Genomic DNA, 23,307 nt, shown 5'->3' with positions numbered 1-23,307 from the left:
CTTCTTTAATAACCTGTCACCAAGCTGTCCTCCATTCATCTATCTAAATCTATATCCTAGAATGTCCAAACTTGGGATAATGAGCTTCATATGTTTTTGGCACCATGCTGCCTGTACTCTTCAAGGACCTTTGAAGACTGCACGATGGCTGAGAACCTTCTCTGAAGCACCTAAGTGACGGCAGTCTGAGGGATGAGATACTGGGTCTTACAGGCCACTGATAAGATGAATACTCATATGCATTTGAAATGGAAAAAAAATCATGTCTTTTTTTCAAGGCTAGTACTTTAAGTTCAAAGTCTTTACGGAAAGAATATAATGAACACCATGGAATAGGGCAGATTAAGTGACCCTGACTTAGAAAGAAGCTTCACTTTCTGTACTTTCAAGGGAGGCAGTCTCTGGGTCAGTGCTGTGAAAGCACTATTTTTTCTGTCTAAAGTCCTGACAGATGGACATGAGTGTGGGATGAGAAGGCAAAGTGATGAAAAGCAGACAGATAAGAAAAGTAAAGGATAAAAAATAAGAAAAGAATAACAAGGACAAGTGAATATGGGAATGAAAAGGTACATTTAGTCAGGAGAGAGAGACCTGTAGTCCTTTGAGATCATAACTTACAAAGACCTGTCTGTATCTTGCCTCTTATATGGTTACACTACACAAACACCTTCCATATAATTCAGGAAAAAGGAACCATGAGATTTTGATTTGCATATCCTTAGATAGCTGGCAGCTTTATGAATGCTTTCTTAAACCCAGTTGTGCTTTCTCCTTTTTTTGCCTCTTCATTTGTAATCATTTCCCACCTTTGAAAGGTTATCAGAGGTGACTTTTTATGTTAGGGTAAAGGAGATTTCTTGTATTATCAATATGGGTTTAGTTGGCATCAAGGGGAGAACTATGAATAACAAATTTTCTTAACATTACTTCACTGAGGCTACTTCTCTGGGCAGAATTACATATGTCACCATCTTCTGTTAATTATTAAAACATAATCTAGGAAAATATTTGCAGAATTTCTTATACAGACTTTAAGTACATACCAAGCAAAATGCATAAAAACAAGGTTTGAGTGACCCTTGGAATAGTAAAATAATAAAGTTAAAATTACACTTTTTATAAGTGAAAGTGTTAGTCACTAAGTCCTGTCTGACTGTTTGCAACCCCATGGGCTGTAGCCCACCAGCCTCTGCTAATCATGGGATTCTCCAGGCAAGAATACTGGAGTGGGTAGCCATTCCCTTCTCCAGGGGATCTTCCCCACCCAGGGATCAAAGTCGGGTCTTCTGCATTTCAAGCGAATTCTTTACCATCTGAGCCACCAGGGAAGCCCATACTTTTTATCACTATGATGAAATAAAGTGACATTTAGACTTTTATCTGAACACGCTTCTATTCTTTTCAAACAGAATTTGAAGTTAGGAATTTGCTCTACCTGAGTTCTGAAAAAAAAAAAAAATTCATTTTAGGTATAAGGAAATAAATCTTTTCAAATACCACATAAGGAATCTTTTCAAAGGGAATAGATAGATATAGGTGATACTTATTTTCTTCTTTGTATTTTCCCACATTTTCCAAAGTTTTACAATAAATATGCACAGCCTTCATATTAGAAAGAATTTAATGAAATAACAAATAATATTATACTAAGGCCAGATCTCCACCAGCACAAGATGAGTGTTGATGGATGTCGAGGAAATCTGGTATATGTGGAAGGGGAAAACCCCACAAAACTTTCCTACCGTTTTCTTTCAACTAGTTAACTTGAATTATATTGCTAGTTGCATTTGTGTGGCTCTCAATAAGTATGAAAAACTGCAGTAAAACCTAAAAAACAGAATAATCACTTTTTCTGTGATCTGACACCACAACATAAAAAAAAAAAAAAAAAAAAAGATTAACTCAGCATCCAAAAACGAATTCAAGGAAATGATGCCTAGAATCATCCTCTTTGGTGGATAACAGGAACCAGGAGCCTGCTAGAAAACAGTCTGACTTTCACCAGATCTACAAAGTCTCCTCCTGCTCTAGATTTAATAGGCAGAACCATCTGAAATGCATAGGAAAATGTAACAATTAAAAAACATTCCACTATTAATGTATAGTTTTTAATAAAAATAAATAATACTGTTGACTGGAGATGATGTCCAAAAAAAAGTTCACTCATAAAAAAATCTACTAAAGCAAACCACTTTTCTGTCTTTACATTTCTGGGTTGACCTAATGGCCACAGCTCACCATTCTGAATATTGCAGATTTCATTTGTGGATTTCAGTTGCAGCCACTTTTGTCATAAATAAAATGACTTTAGTCATTCATTTAAAATTTTATATTAGTCTTTTGACTTTTAACTAAAGGGATATACAAATGTTTGGGCCAATAAACAGTGCATGCAAAACTATTTCTATATTGGGTGCCACCATACAACTACAAAAGAGGAAGAACTGGGAAGGAAGATCATAGCTAAATCCCTCCTTCAACAAAACAGAAGTCTCGTGTACTATTTAACACCTATCCAGAACGCAGAGCAGCACAATCATTACAGCTCTCTGATTCAGTATATACCCACTTCTAAAACAAATTTATCACAGCACCGGGCTGAAAAGAGAAAAATCATCAGATCATTTCTGAACGACGCTCCCAATCCCTTGAGATTTTAGATCCACTGGACAAAACTGATTTGGGAGCAGACTGCAGAAGGCACCTCGCCGGGAAGTGGAAGAGCGCGCAGAGCAGCCGCGGTGGAGCGCACAGCTTACCTTGAACTCCTTCTCTATGTTGGCCAGCTTGGCCAGCTCGTTGCTGAGCTCCAGGGCAGTGAGCACAGGGTCCTCGCTAGACAAGGACAGATAAGCTGGACTGGCCAGCCCCTTGTAGGCATTGATCCTTGAGCGCGAGTGGCTGAAAGAGTCGTGCCTCTGCTTTTCCGTGCAGTCCCCGCACTTGCAGAAATAGTCATGCGGCCGCTCGATCCTGGCGCCCTTCATCAGCAGCATATGCACCACCTCGTACTTCTGGCAGTGCGCCGCCAGGATGATGGGGGTGATGTCCGGGGAGAAGCGTGTGCCGTCCTCGTCGTAAGCGTAAAAGTCGTCGTCCTGCAGCTCCTGCTCGCAGGGGCTTAGGGTTAGGCGCTTGCTGGCCGCGAACCCGGGGTGGTTGAGGATGGCCTCCACGATGCGCACGTAGCCCTTGCTGATGGCGAGCAGCAGGGCGTCGCCGATGCGTGCCAAGTTCTCCTTCTTGAGCAGCAGCTCGGTCACCTCCAGGTGCTCATTGCCCACCGCCAGCTGCAGCGCGTTCTGGCCCATGTAGTCCACGCAGTTGACATTCAGCGTCTTGGACTCCTCCAGCATCTTGCGCACCACCGGGATGTTGCCATACTCGGCGGCGTCGAGGAAGCGCTCCTCCTCCGCAGTGAGGCTGGTACCCCGGTCGTTGAACATGAAGGCCGGTCCCCGGACGGCTTGGCGCCGGCCCTTCTCCCGCATCACCGTCTTGCGCCTTAGGGATGGGCTTTCCTCCATTGACCTAATCAGCAGCAGCAACAACAACAAAACCCCAGCTGTTGAATATTAGGGCATATTGCTTCTTCCCACATATCGCTCCATTTCTGCAGTACAGGTCACACACACGGCAGATCTATGGCCTGAGGACAGCCAGGTCAGACGCTAAGACTCGCCTGAAGTTTTACACCTGGACCTAATAAGGGCTGCTGGAACCCAGAAAGCAGAAACCCTTCAGAACAAGAGTTCTTGTTCTACAGAGCAGCCATCACCAACCTTTTTGGCACCAGGGACCTGTTTTGTGGGAGGCAATTTTTCCACCAGGGTGGAGGGGATGGTTTCTGCACATTACATCATATCTATTGTGCACTTTTATAGCTCACCTAATGCCCTGGCTGAGCTGACCCGAGGTTGGGGTCCCCTGCCATAGAGAATGACATTCATAAGGAATAATAACATAAACGATTTCCAGGTCTCCCTTTGTGACCCTGGTAAAGACAGGACTCATCATACCTGTGGGAATAAAGTTAACTGCTGCTTTAAAAAGTCTTGAAAACAGGGGCAAACAGGTACTTGTCACCAAAGCACTACGCTTGAAGGCTAAAGATATTAAATTTTCAAGAATTAGGCCAGAACAATCCTCCTAAGTCATTGCATATTTTTAACTAAATAAGATCATTGACACACACACAAAAAGTCCAGTATTTAGGCCAAGTACTATCTTTCAGGATCTTAGATTTTCTATCTTTTCTATTATGGGTATCCCAACCTACTCCCCCACCCCCCAGAAAACTTAACAAAATTCTTTTTTTTTTTAACGACACAGACAAGATTTAGCAATTATAAAATGATAATTCAGTCTAGATTTATCCCAAGGACGGAGGAGCCTGGTAGGCTGCAGTCCATGGGGTCACTAAGAGTCAGGCACAACTGAGCGACTTCACTTTGACTTTTCACTTTCATGCTTTGGAGAAGGAAATGGCAACCCACTCCAGTATTCTTCTGGAGAATCCCAGGGACAGAGGAGCCTAGTGGGCTGCCGTCTATGGGGTCACACAGAGTCAGACACAACTGAAGCGACTTAGCAGCAGCAGCAGCAGTAACCATAGTTGAATATTTTTATTAAAAATAAAATTTATGCTTAAATTAAAAAAAATCTTCATCCCTTAGTTGACAAAATTTTAAAACATATAAGTACATACCGGCAATCATTATATTATAATGTTTCAGAAGCTAAATAAATGCCATAAGTTTTTGCGGTTCAGTCCTTAAGTCAACAGTGTCTGACTCTTTGCGACCCCATGGGCACCTCCAGGAGCACACCAGGCTCCTCTGTCCATGGGATTTCCCAGGCAAGAATACTGGAGTGGGTTGACATTTCCTTCTCCATGAGATCTTCCTGACCTAGGGATCGAACCCACATCTCCTGCATTGGCAGGTGGGCTCTTTACCACTGAGCCATGAGGGTAGCCCAAATGCTGTATGTCTGACCACTATTAGTAGGTGTGATGTGTAAGAATAGTGGAGTGAGGTGTGAACTATGTGGTGTGTGTGGGAAACCAGGAGGTTCAAGGCTGGCTTGAGGAGGCCTGTGTTTGTGTGTGGTTTTTGTGCTGTGTGTATGTGCCTTTGTACAATGATAATTTTTAGGTGGACAAGAACTAGGAAATAGCATTCACTGAACTGCATAGAAGAGACATTTGTTTCAAGAACAAACTCTGTAACAAGGTGTTTTTTTTTAAAATCTTAAAAACATTGGCATTGCAAAAAGTTGACATACTCACTTATTACATTAGTGGTACTGACTTCATTAGATCAATATTTTACTATTAAACTGGCACTCTTTAAATGGCTAGAATTTCCATCTTGTATAAATGATGAATTTTGTGCTTACCATTGATAATATATTGACATTATTCATGACTACAGAATATATATGCAGAATATGTTAAGTCTGTGGAATTCCAATCTATCCCAGATGGGTTATCTTTGGGGAAATAAACTCATTATCAAAGTGTCACATCTGACTAGAATGGGGTTTTTTACCTAATGATTGCTACCCACAAAAAGAATCACTCATAAAAGCCTACCTTTTGTCCCCAAAGACAGTGATCTGAAAATACCAAAAAATGTTCTTTCAAAATTTTTTTATTTGCATTTCTTAGTAGTTTTTTTCTTAGCATCTCTTCTTCTTTTGGAACCTATACCTCCATTTTGTGCATTTAAGCCAAAATGTGGGGTTTTAATACTATATAACACAAGTCACATGAGTCATTTTGATTTTATCTTTAAAAGATTCTAACACTGAGTTAAGTGTGAAGTAAGATTTTTCAGCTGGAACAAATTATACTGCTATTTCAAAATAAAAGTACTGACAATACTACTTGTTTTCATTTGTAAATCCACATAAGAAGTGTCTTTTTTAAAACCTTTCTTTACAATATTAAGATATGCTTCATTAATCCAGACTAATAAAATGGTATGAGTCACAATCAATTCCCCCACAATGCATAAACGTGGCCCAAATCTCAGATGGTCTTAACAAAGCCTCTCCTCCAGGATGAGAAGTAAAAAAGGGGTAAGGGTGAATGGGAGAGGATGTCTAACTTTAGTAATGCTAACAATAAAATCATTTTGCCAGACATGTTTTTACCTTTAAATCCCCATGTCACAGATTGACTCATCTAGCACAGCAAGGGTACATCAGATAGGGCCTTCCTTCTGGTAAGAGCTTTGGGGAACCACTGACCTAAATCAATTGCCCTACAAGCACCAGGTGCAATTTCCTTCATAGCTGATACAGATGGCTGGTAACATTAGATCGCTATGGACTGAACTGTGTGCCCCTACACATCCACATGTTGAAGCTGTAACCCCCAATGCAGGCTTCCCTGGTGGCTCAGTGTCTGAACCTTCCTGCCAATGCAGGAGATGCAGATTCGATTCCTGAGTTGAGAAGATCCCCTGGATAAGGAAATGTCAACCCACTCCAGTATTCTTGCCTGGGAAATCCCATGGACAGAGGAGCCTGCCAGGCTACCGTCCATGGGGTTGCAAAGAGTTGGACACAACTTAGTGACTGCTGCTGCTAAGTCGCTTCAGTCGTGTCCGACTCTGTGCGACCCCACAGACGGCAGCCCACCAGGCTCCCCCGTCCCTGGGATTCTCCAGGCAAGAACACTGCAGTGGGTTGCCATTTCCTTCTCCAATGCAGGACAGTGAAAAGTCAAAGTGAAGTCGCTCAGTCATGTCCAACTCTTCTCGACCCCATGGACTGCAGCCCACCAGGCTCCTCCGTCCTTGGGATTTTCCAGGCAAGAGTGCTGGAGTGGGTTGCCATTGCCTTCTCCACAACTTAGTGACTAAACAACAACAAAACCCCCAATATGGTATCTGGAGATTAGGTCTTTGGGAGGTGATCTGGATTAGATAAGGCTATGAACATAGAACCCTCATGGTGGAATCAGTGCCCTAAGGAAATAGAGAGTTTGCTTCTGGCTTCACCGACTCCTTGTGGAGACACAGTGAGATGGCAGCCATCTGCAAGAACCTGACCATACTGGTACCATGATCTCAGACTTCTGGCTTCCAGAACTGTGAGAAAATACATTTGTGTTGTTTAAGCCACCCAGTCTGTGGTACTAAGTTATGACAGCGTAAGCTGACTAAGACACTGACCATGCATCTTAAGGCAAAAAGGGTTTTTTTTCATGGTTTATGAAACAAACTTTGGGTTCTTAGTAATTGTCCAAACACTCAAGCAGATAAAAAGTTCTTCCTAAGAGGTATTTTTCCACCCAATGACAATCTTTTTCTCCATTCTATTCAGTGGCAAAAATACAAGCAACACTCAGTTCTCATAACTTTTTCATCCACTCCTCTGATTTATAATGGCGAGACGTGAAGCCTACCTGCCTAAGATTACTTGGAGTACCTATTAAAATTCAGATTTCTGGATTCCATTCAAGATGAACTAAATCAGAATCTCTTAGGGGTGGGGCCCTGCAATATGGGTGGAGGTTGGAATATGTATATTAAATGAGCATCCTTTGCAATTCCTATGCACACTGAAGGCTGGAAACTTCCAGTATAAAAACAACAGAGCTATCCTGGATCAGTGACCCCAGACGAGGAGGCCTGTAAACACTTGTCACACTAGTCCTGCCAAAAGCCAAGCTGGAATAACATGTTTGAGCAGTGCCAGGTAAGGGACAACAGCATTACGTTCATTTAGATTCTCTGTCCTATTATTACCACCTAAAACCTGATCTTCCTGTACCAGATCCTTCCTTCCAGTTCTCATTGCCAACTCTAGCCTCTAGGTCTTAAACGCATCATGGCTGGCTAATTACAACAGCTTTCCAGCAGAGACGGCATGAGAGAAGGCGACTAAACTTTACTGAGTACCTGGTGTATGTGCATATTTTTCATGCACCATCATCTTTACTTCTCCTAACATTGCTATGAATCAGGTATTATTCTTCCCCGTTTCATAAATAAGAAAACTCATTAAAGAGTTCAAAAGAAATTGGGTTCAAAAGAAATTGGCCAAGGTAATACAGAGAGTAGAATCCAAGACTGGGATCCAACCTGGGGCCTGTCTGACTCCTGTTTTCTCTCTCCTGCTGCTTCTGATTGCCTCTTTGCACCCCAGCCACCCCCAGAAGCTGGTGCTGCTTCAACTCTGCTTTTACCATCACTCTTCTCTTAAAAACAAAACATAAAAACAAACGAGGTCCTCCACCTGGTTTTCCAGGACGTTGACAGCCTGCCCCATGCTCCCTATCCAACCTTCTTTTCCTTGCTCCTCAGATTCATTCTTCACTGTTCTATAAACATGTTATACTGCTTATTTCTGTACTATCAAGGGCAGTAAGCATATTATTCTGCTTATTTTGGTTCTATCAATGGTATTTTTATACCATCAAGGATATTTTTTGAAAAATTAGCAAGGTGCTTTTCTCTTTTGCCAGATCTTTTTACAAGATCTTGGCTCTGGTTAACTCGGGACATCTTGCTTCAGCCTTGGAGGTAAAATGTGGAGTATAGAGTTGGGTGGGTTTAGGGGAAAATAAGATAAACTTAGAGGAGGAGTGCACACACAGAGAGTAAGATTATGTTTAAGGGTTTTTTTTTGCAAGAAAAATGGGATTTTGTGAGCAGAATCTGGGAAAAGGGAAATTGTCTTGAGGAAGGATTTGCTTAGTTCCTTTATGTCTCTAATTAATTCTGACAGAACCTAATCCCTGACTGCTCTCATCATGTAGACAGGATAGTTCTCCCACTTTTAACAGTAAAGCCACGATGCTTACTGTCTTGGGAGAAGAAAGATATAACAGAAAGGAAGTCAGAGCCAAGATGCGGATCCAATAAAGTGAGGAACCACTGAGGGTAGGGGTGATTCTTGACCGGCTTGTTTGAGCTGAAGATCAGAACAGTCCTGCCTGGTTACGTAGGGCATGGTTTGGGCTTTCTCAAGCCACCCTCAGCTCCCATGTAGTGTGGACCCTGCACTGAGAGCCAGGGAGCCTGCACCAAGACTAGAGATGACTGCTGGTGCTGTAAGACGATGTTGCAGCTGTTAGAGCTCTGTTGCCCCAGGAGCTGAGCTGAAACCACATATGCCAGAGAGCACATCCGGGTGGCAAAGGGGAGTCAGCCAAGATCAAGTCACTGCTACTGATATAGCAGCACCCAAATAGATAATGAACACTGCCTAGAGACCAAAAGAGTCAGAGAATCCCACCCTTTCACCCCTCCAAGGGACACATAAACTCCCCTCCCCCAAAGGCCAGATGCTACTGAGAAGAGCAGGGGAAGGAGTGGCTTTCCAAGAACATGAGCAATCTTACCCAAGTAAACAAACTTACTTTATAGAATCAAACTAAGATGAATGAAACTGGCCTCACAGCATCTCTCCTGAGTGCCCTGAACCAGGGATGGTCATGCGGACCAGAAAGAGACTGCAAGGAGACTGCAGGGAGGAATCCATAAGCAAAGGTCCCTTAGACACCAGCTCACAGCCCAGGAAGACACTGTTCTAGTTGACTACATCCCTGTGATAATGTAGGGCAAGCCCTCCCTTCTTATTAACTTACATAATTGCTTAATTAACTGCTTAATTTATTGATTGCTTAATTCACTTGTTGAATGAGAATACGTGTCTGTTTAGCAAGCAAAAAACAAAACAGAATTTGAAAACCTAATTTAACCCATAGATTGAACATTTTGGTCACGTTCTTTCTCCCCTCGTCAGCAGGTGGGACGCTCAGGGGAAAGGCCTGTTCTGCGAGCTACATGGCGCTGCCCATCCAAGTTGTTCTGCTGTCTTGCTCCTGCTACACTTGCCTCTGGGATGTTGCTTTTGTTTCCATCCTGGGCATACTCTTATTTTGGCCCTTTAGCAATTCAAATCCCTCCTACCTTCTGTGGTCCAGCTTGCATCACACCTCTGAAAACAGAGGGTAAAACTTCACAGGATCAATAACTAGAAGACCTGCAAGGTTCTGTCCACTTTGGAACCTTCCTGAAACTATTCTGGACCATTTCAGCCTGACCATTTGTACTACTGCTAATCTGCCCACGCTGCTAAGTCACTTCAGTCGTGTCCAACTCTGTGTGACCCCGTAGACGGCAGCCCACCAGGCTCCCCCGTCCCTGGGATTCTCCAGGCAAGAACACTGGAGTGGGTTGCCATTTCCTTCTCCAATGCATGAAAGTGAAAAGTGAAAGTAAAGTCGCTCAGTCGTGTCTGACTCTTAGCGACCTCATGGACTGCAGCCCACCAGGCTCCTCCGTCCATGGGATTTTCCAGACAAGAGTACTGGAGTGGGTTGTCATTGCCTTCTCCGAATCTGCTCATAAACCTATACATTTTTTCCCCCCTCTCCCTGATTTTGTCTCCTGTGATATTCATGTACCCTAAGTTTGATTGAAAATAAATGCCCTATACTTCCTAATTTTTTTCACACTTCTTAGCTACCTCTATAGTACCTGATATAGCGCATTATATGTTCAAAAATATTTGTCAGCTGATGCTAATTCTACAGATAAAGTGACTCACTCAGAATGTTAGCTTCTTTTCCTTAAGGTCACTGAAAGAAAGAGAATTAGAAATGAGAGTTCAGAGGTTCTCTCAGTAGTGTCTCTCTACTTTACCATGCTGTCTCTAGGGAACAAGAAAAATGAATAACAAGATGCAAATCAAAATAGCACTATTAAAACACATGCTTAGGAACTTCCCTGGCGGTCCAGTGGTTAAGACTTTGCCTTCCAAAGCAAGGGGTGTGGGTCTGATCCCTGGTTATGGAGTTAAGATCCCATGTGCCTTGTGGCCTAACCCTCTGCACCCCACAAACCCATAAAAACCAGAAACAATATTGTAACAAATTCAATAAAGATTTAAAAAACGGTCTACATTCCCCCCAAAAAAATTCTTAGAAAAATATGTGCTTAGCTTATGTGTTGGAAAACTTTGGTTCTATGAAAACAGTTTCTAAAATGGCTCTTCGGATTGAATCACAAATTCTTTAGCACTCAGCAACAAATGACCACTAGTAAAGAAGTCACCTCAAATCTTTTATTTAAATGATGTTAAGAATTAACCAGCTACTCAATCCATCTAGCAAAGTAAACAGCATCTCCAATGTGAGCTAAAGCAGTAAGAGTAAGGGTCAAATTGCTTTAACTATTTAGTTCACCACAATGAAGAAGAAGAAGGTGCCCACCGGCTAGGTTCCAGTCTGTCCTTCTGTGAAGGGCAAAAAAAAAAAAAAGCAGAAGGAGCCTGGGAAGATAAGTAGTGAGAAAGGCACAGAGGAGGGGGGACAAGTGTTAGAAAGCAAGCACCATGTTAGTTCTCGTATTGGGGATGGTGATAATTGGAAGTAGTAATGAAGGTGGGAAGCAGCAGGCACTGACAAAGGACAAGACAGTCAGAGATGAAAAGTCAAAAAATAGACAAACCCCACAGTCCCCCTGGCACACGGCACCTGTCAGTCAACGCAGCTGCCCCTGGAGACACCTGACAGCTACACTCTATGCCTACATGTGAGTGTGTCTGGAAAAAGGAAAGGGCATCTGACAGCCTCGATAATGTCATCAAAAACAAAACGTTTTGAAAATCTTTTACTCTGTGTATTGAGGAGGCAAAGAAGTAGAGTGGGGGGATGCTCTGAACTTGAGTAGCCTCAAGAGCACCAGCGTGCGAGGCCAGAGGAAAGGGGCCCAGTCAGCTCGACTGTCTCGTGTAGGGGAACCATGCTGTGGGTACTGCCACGTCCCACAGCACCTCCTGCTCAGCCTGCATCTCCCGACACCAAGTGCGGCTCAACAGCACATTGCCCCAGAAGCAACCAAACCAGCAAGATGAGGCACTCCATTTTAGAAACAGGAAAGCACCACTTCCATGTCTAAGGGTTCCCACCCCAGAGAACAGTTAACATGTAGAGATTCCAGCACTTACAAGTCGGGAGAGATATTTGAGTCTCCACAGTAATTAATCCCTTAGAGTTTCTGTTGGCCAGTGTTATCTTCAGAATTCTCCATGTATCATTTTAATAAATCTATTAGACATCTGCTAATTTTGGTACATGTCCTAGGGACTAAGTCGGAGACAAGAAGCTTTGTTGGAGGGAAGCTCCCATCTCTGCTCTTCATCACTTTCCCTGTCCTCTCAGGAAAGCTCCCTGTCCTCTCAAGGGTCACTGACCCTTGAGCAGTCGAGACCAGAAAAGCGAAAAACCATTTAAAAGTGTGCTCCTCCCTCTAACGATCCACTGGGAGCAGGCGTAAGGACCCCTAACTGCTGCCTGCATGAGTTCTTGGTGATTCTTCTTAAACACATGTGCCCCCTAAAACATTCTAGAAGGTAAATACCTTCTAGAACTTAGATGTTCCTATTTCCAGGAACCACATTTTGTGTGTAACTCCACTGACTATTGAGTTGCTTCATGACTGTCTGCTTTCATGCCAGTCTCCTCAACAATAACTGTAACATATTAATGATTCAGGAGAAAAACCGTCTCTGTATTTCTGTAGGCCTGGCTGTTAGTACATGACTGATGAATATGTATCTGTTGGAGACATAGATATATGTGTGCTTAAATCAGTATTTAAGACTGAAGGCTTTGAAAGCGGACATTCTTCAGATTAAAGAATACCCTTGGTCACATGAAATAATGTGTGGAAGCAGTGGTGGAGGGTAATTTGGAGTAATTCTTCTATAAAAAAGAACACTGTGAAAACTTTAACATAAATTAATTATCAGGAATTAAAGTAATATAAACAATCATTCTTCTTTAAAAGCAGATTTCTGCTTAATCACACTTAATTCTTAATTACACTGCAAAAAGTAACTGATGAATCTTATAGCTCTTGATTTCAATCTTACATAAAGTTATGTTTGGTCAGGATAATCTGAGGGCAAACAGAGGATACATCTTAGAATTAATGAGCTCTTATAGTTAATAATTAAGCTTATCTTCAAAACCAAACTCATTAATTAAACTCAATATTTTCTAAGACAAATTTTTATTATTTCAGGAAGATTAGTGACAATGAAATTAGATGTGAAATACAAATTCATTCTATAACTGAACAAGAATTGAGACAATAATGAACTCAATAATAAAATAAAAAACCTCTACTGACCCAAGAGAAGTTCATATTTGTCTATTTATATTAGTCACTATCAATTATATATATATATATAAACCTCTAATGCTATTAAAAACAAAAAGATCTTGTTTTCTACCATTATCATCCATTTCCAAAGTCAAAAGTCTGAGGTTTTTAGATTTTTGCTCCCGTCTCATCACCCTGAGATCTAGTTTTCAACAGAGAATCCATATGCTGCTGCTGCTGCTAAGTCGCTTCAGTCGTGTCCGACTCTGTGTGACCCCATAGACGGCAGCCCACCAGGCTCCCCGTCCCTGGGATTCTCCAGGCAAGAACACTGGAGTGGGTTGCCATTTCCTTCTCCAATGCATGAAAGTGAAAAGTCAAAGTGAAGTCACTCAGTCATGTCCAACTCTTAGCGACCCCATGGACTGCAGCCTACCATGCTCCTCCGTCCATGGGATTTTCCAGGCAAAAGTATTGGAGTGGGGTGCCATCACCTTCTCCGGAGAATCCATATACATCACTCCTATTTGACAAAATGTATACAGAAATGCAAAACTGGTGTAAAATATTTAGTACTGTCATGCTCTTTCCTTAACAGGTCATGTACCTGTGGACATTTAATTCTCATTTTTTAAAAAAGGTCTATTCTAGGACTAAATTCATACTGTCACCTATTATTTGAATAGTGCAAAGAAAAGGGAGTTTTCTTGTGAATAGGGACATTTTTTTGACTAGAAAGTATAGACAAATATCCCCAACATAGATGCTAAATTAAAAAAAAAAAATGCTATAACAATCCTAGTTAGTGTCATAAAGTCACTTCTGAGCCCTTATGCATAAGTGTGAAGTTGGCAGCCACAGTTCCCAACTCTGGACCTTCTGTCTGGGGCCAGATTCCTCTGTGTACACCCTCCACAGGCCACTCATCTGGCTCTCCTGCCAGACTGACTCTGTAGTGTTGACTGCCTGATGAGGGCAATCTCAACCAGGAAGTTGAAAGCATTCCTTCCTATCTAGAGCAGAGAGCTCTGCAAAAACAAGTGTTTTCCTCCCATTACATTTCCTGTGAAGTTTTATAAGGAGAAAACATGAACAGACAGACATTTGCTACCCTAGCACACTAATGAAAAATTCCTGAAGTTCTAACCTAGTGTTCAGATGAAGTCCAGGATCCTTTCACTTCCTTGATATTAAGAAAAGAGAACACTATCAGTGATATTTGGCAGGGGGTCAACTGTTCCTTGAGATATTCTTATCTCCTCTCTCCCTGCCCCTGCCCCATTCTAAATTCTCCTACTTAGCTTACAAACTTTCTCCAGTTGATCTGCCATCAGTAGTCAAATTGAAATGATGAATTAATTGAATCTCATAAATGAGTTAATACTTAATTTCCTGTGTTGCTCCTCCTAGGAGTAAATGCATCTCAAATTTCTCTGAGGAAAAGAGAAATGCTTAACCCAAACAAGCCCACAGTGTAAATAATACAGTAAAGGGAACTGGAGATTTCAAAAGGCCAGAGACTGCTGTGAATTCAATGTTAACCTTCGGTTTCAGTTTTTCAACTTGTTTAAGAAGATGCCGGACTAGATGAAATCCTTCTTCACTCAGACATTCTTTTCTTCTTCAAAACACTGTAAGTGTTAGTTGCTCAGTAGTGCCTGACTCTTTGCAACCCCATGGACTGCCGCCCACCAGGCTCCTGTGTCCATAAGATTTTCCAAGCAAGAATACTGCAGTGGGTTGCCATTTCTTTCTCCAGGGGATCTTCCCTGACACAGGATCAAACCTGGGTCTCCTGCGCTGCAGGTAGATAGATTCTTAACCAACTGAGCAAAAACACTGTACATCAGTTAAATTTGGGAAGTGTGGTTCTAAGATGATTTCAGGTGGAGCACTTCAGATGATTGACAAATCACACTATAAAGGTTACTGTCTACTCCATTTGTCTAACAAGATCAGTCATAATTAGTCTTAAAAATTAATTAATCTCCCTTCTTCAATCTTGGTCCTGTTAATAATTCTATCTTCACTTAGGCTTAAAATGAATACCTAAAACACAACTGTAGGGATGTTTGCCTTCAAGAGGATGGAATAAAAGCCTTTCTCACCCCTTCACCTCTTGAAAATTACCCCCCTAAACAACACAGATAACAAAAAACACAAATTTCATCTTCCATGAAATCAGAAGTACTACAATATATGAAAAAGACATAAATCAGAAAAATGGTGAGTGATTTGACAGAAAGAAGGAAGGTCCAACCAGAGTGCTTGTAACAAAAAGCAAGCTGGTCCACCCAATACCAGAAAAGACTTGGAAATCAAAGGCAAAAGAAATCCCACAAGAGACAAGGCAGGAGCCTAAAAGGGAGCAATGAGCTAAAGTTTTGTATAAGTGGTACATAGTAACCCTGCCCCTAGATTGCTGACCTCCAACTGATATGATTAAGTGACAATCCTCCCACATCCCCATAAGAAATACAAGATATCAAATCTCTGGAGAAATAGTAACAGAGATTCTCTAAATGTGGAGACACCAGGGCCAGGGGAGGCTAGGACCCAAGAACAGGGGGATCCTTGGCCAGTTCTAGAATATTAACAGCCAGATTTAGTATCTCCTATTCCTTTTTCCCTTGAGAAATTAAAAAAAAAAAAAGAAATATTTCATCTCTGATACAAGACAGAATGCTATAACAAAGAAATACTCATTAGACAAAAAGAGCTCTTAGAGATTAAAAATATAATAGATAAAATTGAAAAAAAAAAAGCAGTGAAAATTAGGAAATATAGTCAAGGAAATACCTCAGAAAGAACAGAAAAGACAATCACTGGAAAACATGGCAGAAGAGATACAAAAACTAGGGGATCAGTTCAGGAGATCTAAAATCCAAATAACAAAAATTCCAGAAAGAAAGAAAAAATATGAAAATAGTGCATAGGAATAATAAAGGGACTAATACAAGAAAACCTCTCCAAACCAAAGGGCATAATATCCAAATACTGAAAGTATTCATTCATCAATGAAATGTTCACTGAATTAAAAGAGACTTGTGTCAAGGCATCGTTTAGACATTTCAGAACAACCCTAATGAACAGCTCAATCTAAATGCTTCCTGAAGAAAAAAAAAAAGGATTAAAAACGACAAACAAACCAAGTCAGAGGGCTTTAGAAGGGATGTCTCCAGAAAAACACACAGAGACTAAAGGATTTAGCTGAAGAGGAAAGAACAAGGTAGAAAAAATACACCAAGAAAAACAACTATTAGAAAAGAAATGTAATTATACTATACTACTTGACTCTGCAGTGAATAATAATTACACGATCATAATAATGAATTATTAACCACAGATTGTGATAAATCATGTGATGGAGGATGGGGGAGAATAAAAGTTATAAGTGAGTGAAATTTTCACCTGAGAATACTGATGCTATCTAAAACACACGAATAACAAGAATGCGATACTTGAAGGAGTTGTAAGTGTAATGAAACGGAGGGGACAGAAAGAAAAAAGGAAAAAATCCAGGGAACTGTCATGGGCTTGCTGTTGATTTTATAAGCCTTTTTTTTTTTTTTTTTAGCATTAAGTTTTAAAACTGTATTCATGCATTACTTTGATATTATACAAAAATAATTTTGGACTTCCTAGGTAGTGCCAGTGGAGATACAAGATATCCCTGGGTCAGGAAGATACCCTGGATAAGGAAGTGGCAACCACTCCAGTTTTTTTGCCTGCAGAATCCCATGGACAGAGGAGCCTGGCTGGCAGTCCATAGGGTCACAAAGAGTCTGACATGTCTGAAGCGAAGTAAGCAAGCAAGCAAAAATAATTTACAAAAAAACAGCAAAATGATTCTATATTGTACATACTAAAATTACTACTCTATGGGATAAACTAAAAATACAACTCAGAATTTCAGATTGTTAAAGGTCTCAAGTCTAATATTCATTGGAAGGACTGATGCTTGAAGCTGAAGCTCCAATACTTTGGCTACATGATACGAAGAGCCAACTCACCGGAAAAGACGCTGATGCTGGGAAAGATTAAACGTAGGAGATGGGGACCACAGAGAATCTGAGATGGTTGGATGGCATCACTAACTCATTGGACATTAGTTAGAGCAAGCTCCAGGAGATGGTGAAGGACAGCGAAGCCTGGAGTGCTGCAGCTCATGGGGTCACAAAGAGTCAGACATGACTAATCGACTGAACAACAACAAATCTAATGTCGTGCTGTGCTGCTCTTGAATATTATAACTGAAGAGAAACCTGCCTCTTCTTTAACAATGCTAGTCCAACTTTGGTCCTTAAAGTCCAAATTCCTCTCTCTGGAGATTCTCCAGTGACTTGGCAAATCTCTGATTTCCACTGCAGTGGTGGGAAGGACGTTCTACTTCTAGTCGGGAACCCGAGCCAACAGGCACAACATTGTTCTCAATCCCACAGCCAAGCTAAGCCTAGATTTAAAGAATGTCACAGGCCAGCACCACAGAAACTAACATTCAAGTAGATAATCCGAGTTACAAGGCATTGTGTGATCATCTTCAGATCTCCTATCAGACAAAGTTGAGCATCACACACTCTTGTATTTTTTAAATCTTCTAATAACTCTGTGGCTTTATTTTACATAATTTTCAAAATAAAAATTGCATATATTTATGGTGTATAATAATAGAATTTGATATACATACACAGTGGGCCCTTGAACAACATGGGTTTGAACTGCGCAGGTCCATTTGTACACATTTTTTTTTAAGTATATTGGAAAATGATTTGGAGATTTGTGACAATTTGAAAAAAAACTCTGCTGAACTCTATCTTGGAAATACTGAAAAAACTAAGAAAAAGTTAGGTATGTCATGAAAGCATAAGATGTAAATAAATACTAGTCTATCCCTTAAGTAGGCATAAGGTGAGTGACATTTAATTACGATATGCTTAAAAAATTAAATAATATACTTTAAATATATTTAATAAAAATAATGTTAGTATTGTTACTGCTTTATAACTCTGCTTTCAAAGAATTACATTATCATATAGTATGCCCCTGTCTCTCTCCCTTCCTCTCTTCCAGTTGGAGAAACTGCAACAGCCTATCATCACAGGTATGTGGTTTTAAAAAAAAAAATCATGTTTCCAGTACTGTATTATGAAGATGGTACAGTAATATTGTATGTCATAAAAATTTTGCAATGGTTCATTATTTAGCTGATAGGCTGGGCTACTGTGAAGCAGCCGTATCAATTATATTAGGCTAGCCTAAAAGCAATCACATTGCTGCTTCTTTGTTATCAATGCAGGAATAATTACACCTGCAAATAAATACGAATTTTTTCACATTATTTTTTCATTTTTTATATCCAGTGTTAGTAATACATAGAATGTCTACAGTATTTTGTATCATATAAGACAACGCTGTTGTAGGTACTGATAGATGATTAATTTTGTAAACAGACAACATAAGCATACTGTCAGTACGTATAGTGCAATACTGTAAATGTAAATTTTCCTTATGACTTAAAAAATAATTTATTTTTAATTGAAGTATAATTGCTTTATAATTATGTGTTTGTTTCTGCCATATAACAACATGAATCAGCCACAGATACACATATGTCCCCTTCCTCTTGAAACTCCCTCCCACCTCCAACCCCATCTCAACTCTCCAGGTTACCACGAAGCGTCAGATTTAAGCTCCCTGGATCATACAGTAAATTTCCACTGGCTATCTAATTTTACATCTGGTAATGCATATGTTTCAACGCTACTCTCTCAATTCGTCCCACCCTTCCCTTCCCCACCTTGTCCACAAGTCTGTTCCCTATGTCTGTGGCTCCATTGCTGCCCTGCAAGTAGGTTTATCGGCACCATCTTTCTATTAATAGATTCCATATATTTGCATTAATATACAATATTAGTCTTTCTCTGATTTATTTCACTCTGCATAATAGGCTCTTTCTTGATAACATCTTATTGCTCTAACTCACTCTACTGAAGAATGTGTGTGTGTGTGTTCAATGACTCAGTCATGTCCAACTTTGGTGACCCCATGGGCTGTAGCCCTCCAGACTCCTCTGTCCATGGAATTTTTCAGGCAAGAAATCTAGAGTGGGTTACCCATTTCCTTCTCCAGGGGATCTGGACCCAGGGATTGAACTCGCATCTCCTACATTGTCAGGTAGATTCTTTACCACTGCAGCACCTATTGAAGAATACAATTATATAATAAAAAACATACAAAATATGTGTATTTTGTACACATATACAATGTCTATGTTATCTGCAAGGCTCTGGTCAACAGTAGACTATACTAAGTTTCAGGGGGAGTCAAAAGTTATCCGTGGATTTTAGAATGGGCAGGGGGCGGGGAGGTGAGGGGCTAGTGCTCCTAACCTCTGTGTTTTTCAAGAGTCAATTGTACAATAGAGAAATGATTACTACAGGCAAGGTAATTAACATCTAGCTCCTCACATAGTTATCTTTGAGGTGTGTATTAATGAGAAACCCTGAAATCTACCCTCTTAGCAAATAGCCAAAATATGAAACAAAGTGTCATAGACTCTGAATGGAAAAAGAAACAGTGGTATATATGTATGCAATGCAGTATTATTTCGCCTCAACAAAGGAGATACTGCAATTTATGACATGCGTGAACCTAGAAGACATTAGGGTAAGTGAAATAAACCAGGCACAGGAAAAAAAAAAAAAAACCTGCATGACCTCACTTATATGTGGAATCTTAAAAGTCAAATACATAGAAGCAGAGAATTACCAAGGGCTGGAAGGTGGGAAAATTGGGGAGATGTTGGTCAAAGGATACAAAGTTGCAGTTATGTAGGATGAATAAGACTAGAGACCTTAGGTAGAGTGTGGGGACTGCAGTTAATAATACTCTACAGAATACAAAAACTCTGTTATTGATTTACTAATTAATCTTTAGAAACTGACTTGACTTCACTATGTATCAATTTCCTCATTTGCCAAATGATAAAACCTGCTTTAAAGAGGTATGATTCAAGTTAATTCATATAAATGACAGCATGAGGTATTACATAAATACAAATTACAGCTTTTATTATGACAAATTTTTGGCAGCATGTCTTCAAGAAAAACTAAACAGAATCTTTTCTTCTTTTTTTTTTTTTTTAAGTATATTCATCGCAATTTTTTTTTTTTTTTTTTTTTGGCCTAGCTGCTTACAAGTCTTAGTTCTCAGACCAGAAATTTAACTAAGGCCACAGCAGTGAAAGCACTGAGTCCTAACCACCGGACCACCAAGGAATTCCCCAGAATCCTCTCTTGCAGAAGTTTTTTCTCTTAAAGATAACAGTGCTGAGAAATCTAATGGTTTTGTGCATGTACGATAAGTGTAAGGGATGAGTCTTCTTACTAAACGTAGACTCACAAAGTTTCTCTCTCTCTCTTTTTTTTTTTTAATTGGCCAAGCTATTCAGCTTTTTCCCCAACTAGGTACCAAACACTGGCCCTTGACAGTAAATTCTAACCACTGGGCCGCTAGGTAATTCCCACAAAGTTTCTCTCTTGATTTACCAAGTGTTTGCCAACTGTGGGTCAATTTTTCCCTTTTCATTTTATTTTTAAACTTTTTATTTTATATTGGAGTATAGCTGATTAACAATAGCTGTGATAGATTCAGGTGGACAACAAAGGGACTTAGCCTTCCTGTTCTTCCCTTTTCTTGAAACTCTTCTCTCTAGGCAACCTTGCTTTTGTACCACCTGCTGCTTCATCTTATTTCTTTGTCTTTTGCTTGCTACTCTTTCTTTTTGCCCCTCTAAACAAAGAAATTTCCCTCAGAAACCTAACTCAGGCTTCCTTTGTTTTTCTCTTTGCACTCCTTTCTTGGGCAATACCATAAATTTACACAACTTGAAAAAAATTCCCATCAGACAGCAGACTCTCAAATTCTCTCAAGCTTTAAACTTGCATTCCTTTCTTCCTGTTTGAAATGTATTTGAAAATTATCTGAAAAGTCAGATCATTTAGTTTCTTTTTTTTCAACAATAACACCATGATCTTAGTCATCTACATCAAAATCACTAAGTCACCTCTGACCCTGCTTTTTCTTTAAACCCCTCATGGATAGGCAAATTCCCATAGATTCTTTCTGTGTATCCCCCCTTCCTATCTCTCCCCATTCCATCCCACCAGTCCTACACTATCACAGATCCTAATCTCCGTCTGGAAAGCTACAGTAGTTTTCTAAGGTATTTACTCACATTCTGCCAATTGCCACTTCAATCCATCCCCTTCTTAGAGTGACTTGGATCAAGCCTTTGCTGCTCTGAAACAATCAATGACTCCCTACTGCCTCTCCTTGACATACAAGATCCTATACATTAATGCCCCAAACTAACACATCCAGCTAAATCCCACTGCTCTCTTATACATAATCCACTGTTCCAATAAAACTTAATATTCCCATAAAATTAATATTCCCTGGACATGCTGGGCACTTTGGAATAGGGGGTGGAGTGGGGTGGGGTGCTTGAATTAACTGCCCACTCTTTCTGCCTCTGAGCTTATTTACCTTTTCAGGCTCATAAAAGGTTTTCTTGATTTCTCCACAATTTTATGTTGTCCATTTCCTCTTGGCACTTGACTCTGCAGAGCTCTCTCCTTGTATGTATGTATTTATGCACTCATTCTACTCTAATAGCATAATTTTTTATGCCCGGCTTCATTTCCACCTCTCCCTTACGATATTTTAAACTCCTTGAGTGCAGTAAAGTTGTCATACTCATCTTTGTGGCTTGCTGTACCTAGTCTGAACTTTGCATATGTAAATGTTTAAGGAATGTCTTCAGATTAAAACTCACAAGAACTGACTTCAAATGCTTTTGAAGTTCATTAAATATTTTTTAAAACTTTGAGACTGAATTAACCATGCAAACAGTATACTACTTGGTCCTAGGTTTGCAAACAATTGGGAAAAGGGAAGTCTTGGCTTGAATCAATGACTACATCAAGAATTTTATCAAGGGATAATTTAAAAAAAAAAAAAAAACATCTTGCTAGTGATACAGCAGATGACACTATTCCCCCTGAGTCAATCTATTTTAAATTCCCAAATGGAATACTGGAGCCAGGAGCAGTGAAATGAGCAAAAGGGTTATTTCAAGGAATCTTTTTCGTAAAAGTGGGATTCTACCCTCAGCATCCCTCTGACTATTAAATTCGGCTGTTCTATTCTGCCTACTGAAAATGACCCTGGGGCTTTGATAGACTGGATATCCTTCTCCAATTCCGTCCTGGGGATGTGTTCACTGTCTGTTAAACTGTGACCATATTCCACTCAAAGTTGGAATAAACAGCTAATCTCTGCTACAAATATCAAGTTAGTCTCTGTTATTACCAAGTGACAGGCCTGGAAAAAAACATGAAGAGCTTGCGGCTCTACCTTCAGAAGGAACGTTTATTAACGCATATCTCCATCACATGACAGTCTTTTCAGCCGCTTTACAAAGTAAATATACAACATTTACCTGTTGAGTTATGTAAAGTCAGCAGATAGCCAGGAAAGATGTTCTATTATCAGTTAGACAGCAAGTCTACATTAGAATTTGTCCCAGCGCTTTGTGTGATTGACCTTAAGCTTCAAAAAGCAAAGTGTATAATCTTTGCTTCGCCCTACTTTCTCAGATAAGCGCGCTCTTGTGTCCCATTTAGTGTGAATTTAAGACAAGAGGGAAAAAAAAATAATCAAGAAAATGAGTTGGGTTCTAAAAACCAGACTGGCAAAAGGGAATACGGACAGTGTCTTAAAACCTTAAGGAGGAGGGAAAGCGAGCTGGCCGGGGCTTTAATCCCAAAGGACCTACCTTCCCTCCATTTCCTGGGCCATTTCCACTCCAAGCTAATCTTCAGCAACAACTGAACCACGTTGGGATGCGTCGCTCATGTAAAATCAGAAACCTTTCACAGCCACTGAGTTCTCCTTTTAATTAGGCCAGTCCAGCCGAGTTAGGAGCGGACACTGACCAGCTCAGCCTTGCACTATCCTGCCGGGTCGAGGTCGCCCCAGAGGCTTCACACCCTAGCTGTATGCAGCTCGCGGGCAGCAGGGGGCGCTGCGGAACCTCCGTCCCTTCCCGGGAGAACCCCTTCCCCGGCCCAAGCGGTTAGTACCGCCCGCAAAGACTGGACCCAAGGTCTCTACC

At 40.5% G+C, this 23,307-nt stretch overlaps 1 protein-coding gene across 3 annotated transcripts in view; it reads right to left on the bottom strand.

Annotated features, from left to right (window-relative positions):
- TRPC3 (transient receptor potential cation channel subfamily C member 3) overlaps positions 1-23,307 on the bottom strand; it is a 71,933-nt gene that overhangs the window by 47,432 nt on the left and 1,194 nt on the right. For all 3 annotated transcript variants that reach the window (XM_061384271.1, XM_061384272.1, XM_061384273.1), the window contains exon 2: positions 2,760-3,531. In XM_061384271.1, the coding sequence (XP_061240255.1) occupies positions 2,760-3,531 (772 nt within the window). The remainder of the gene's footprint in view (positions 1-2,759; positions 3,532-23,307) is intronic.

Source organism: Bos javanicus, chromosome 17 (genome assembly GCF_032452875.1).
Source record: "Bos javanicus breed banteng chromosome 17, ARS-OSU_banteng_1.0, whole genome shotgun sequence".
Classification (NCBI taxonomy): Eukaryota; Metazoa; Chordata; class Mammalia; order Artiodactyla; family Bovidae; genus Bos; species Bos javanicus.
The sequence above is the reverse complement of the archived record's forward strand: the minus strand, read 5'-3'. Positions and strand labels throughout refer to the sequence as shown.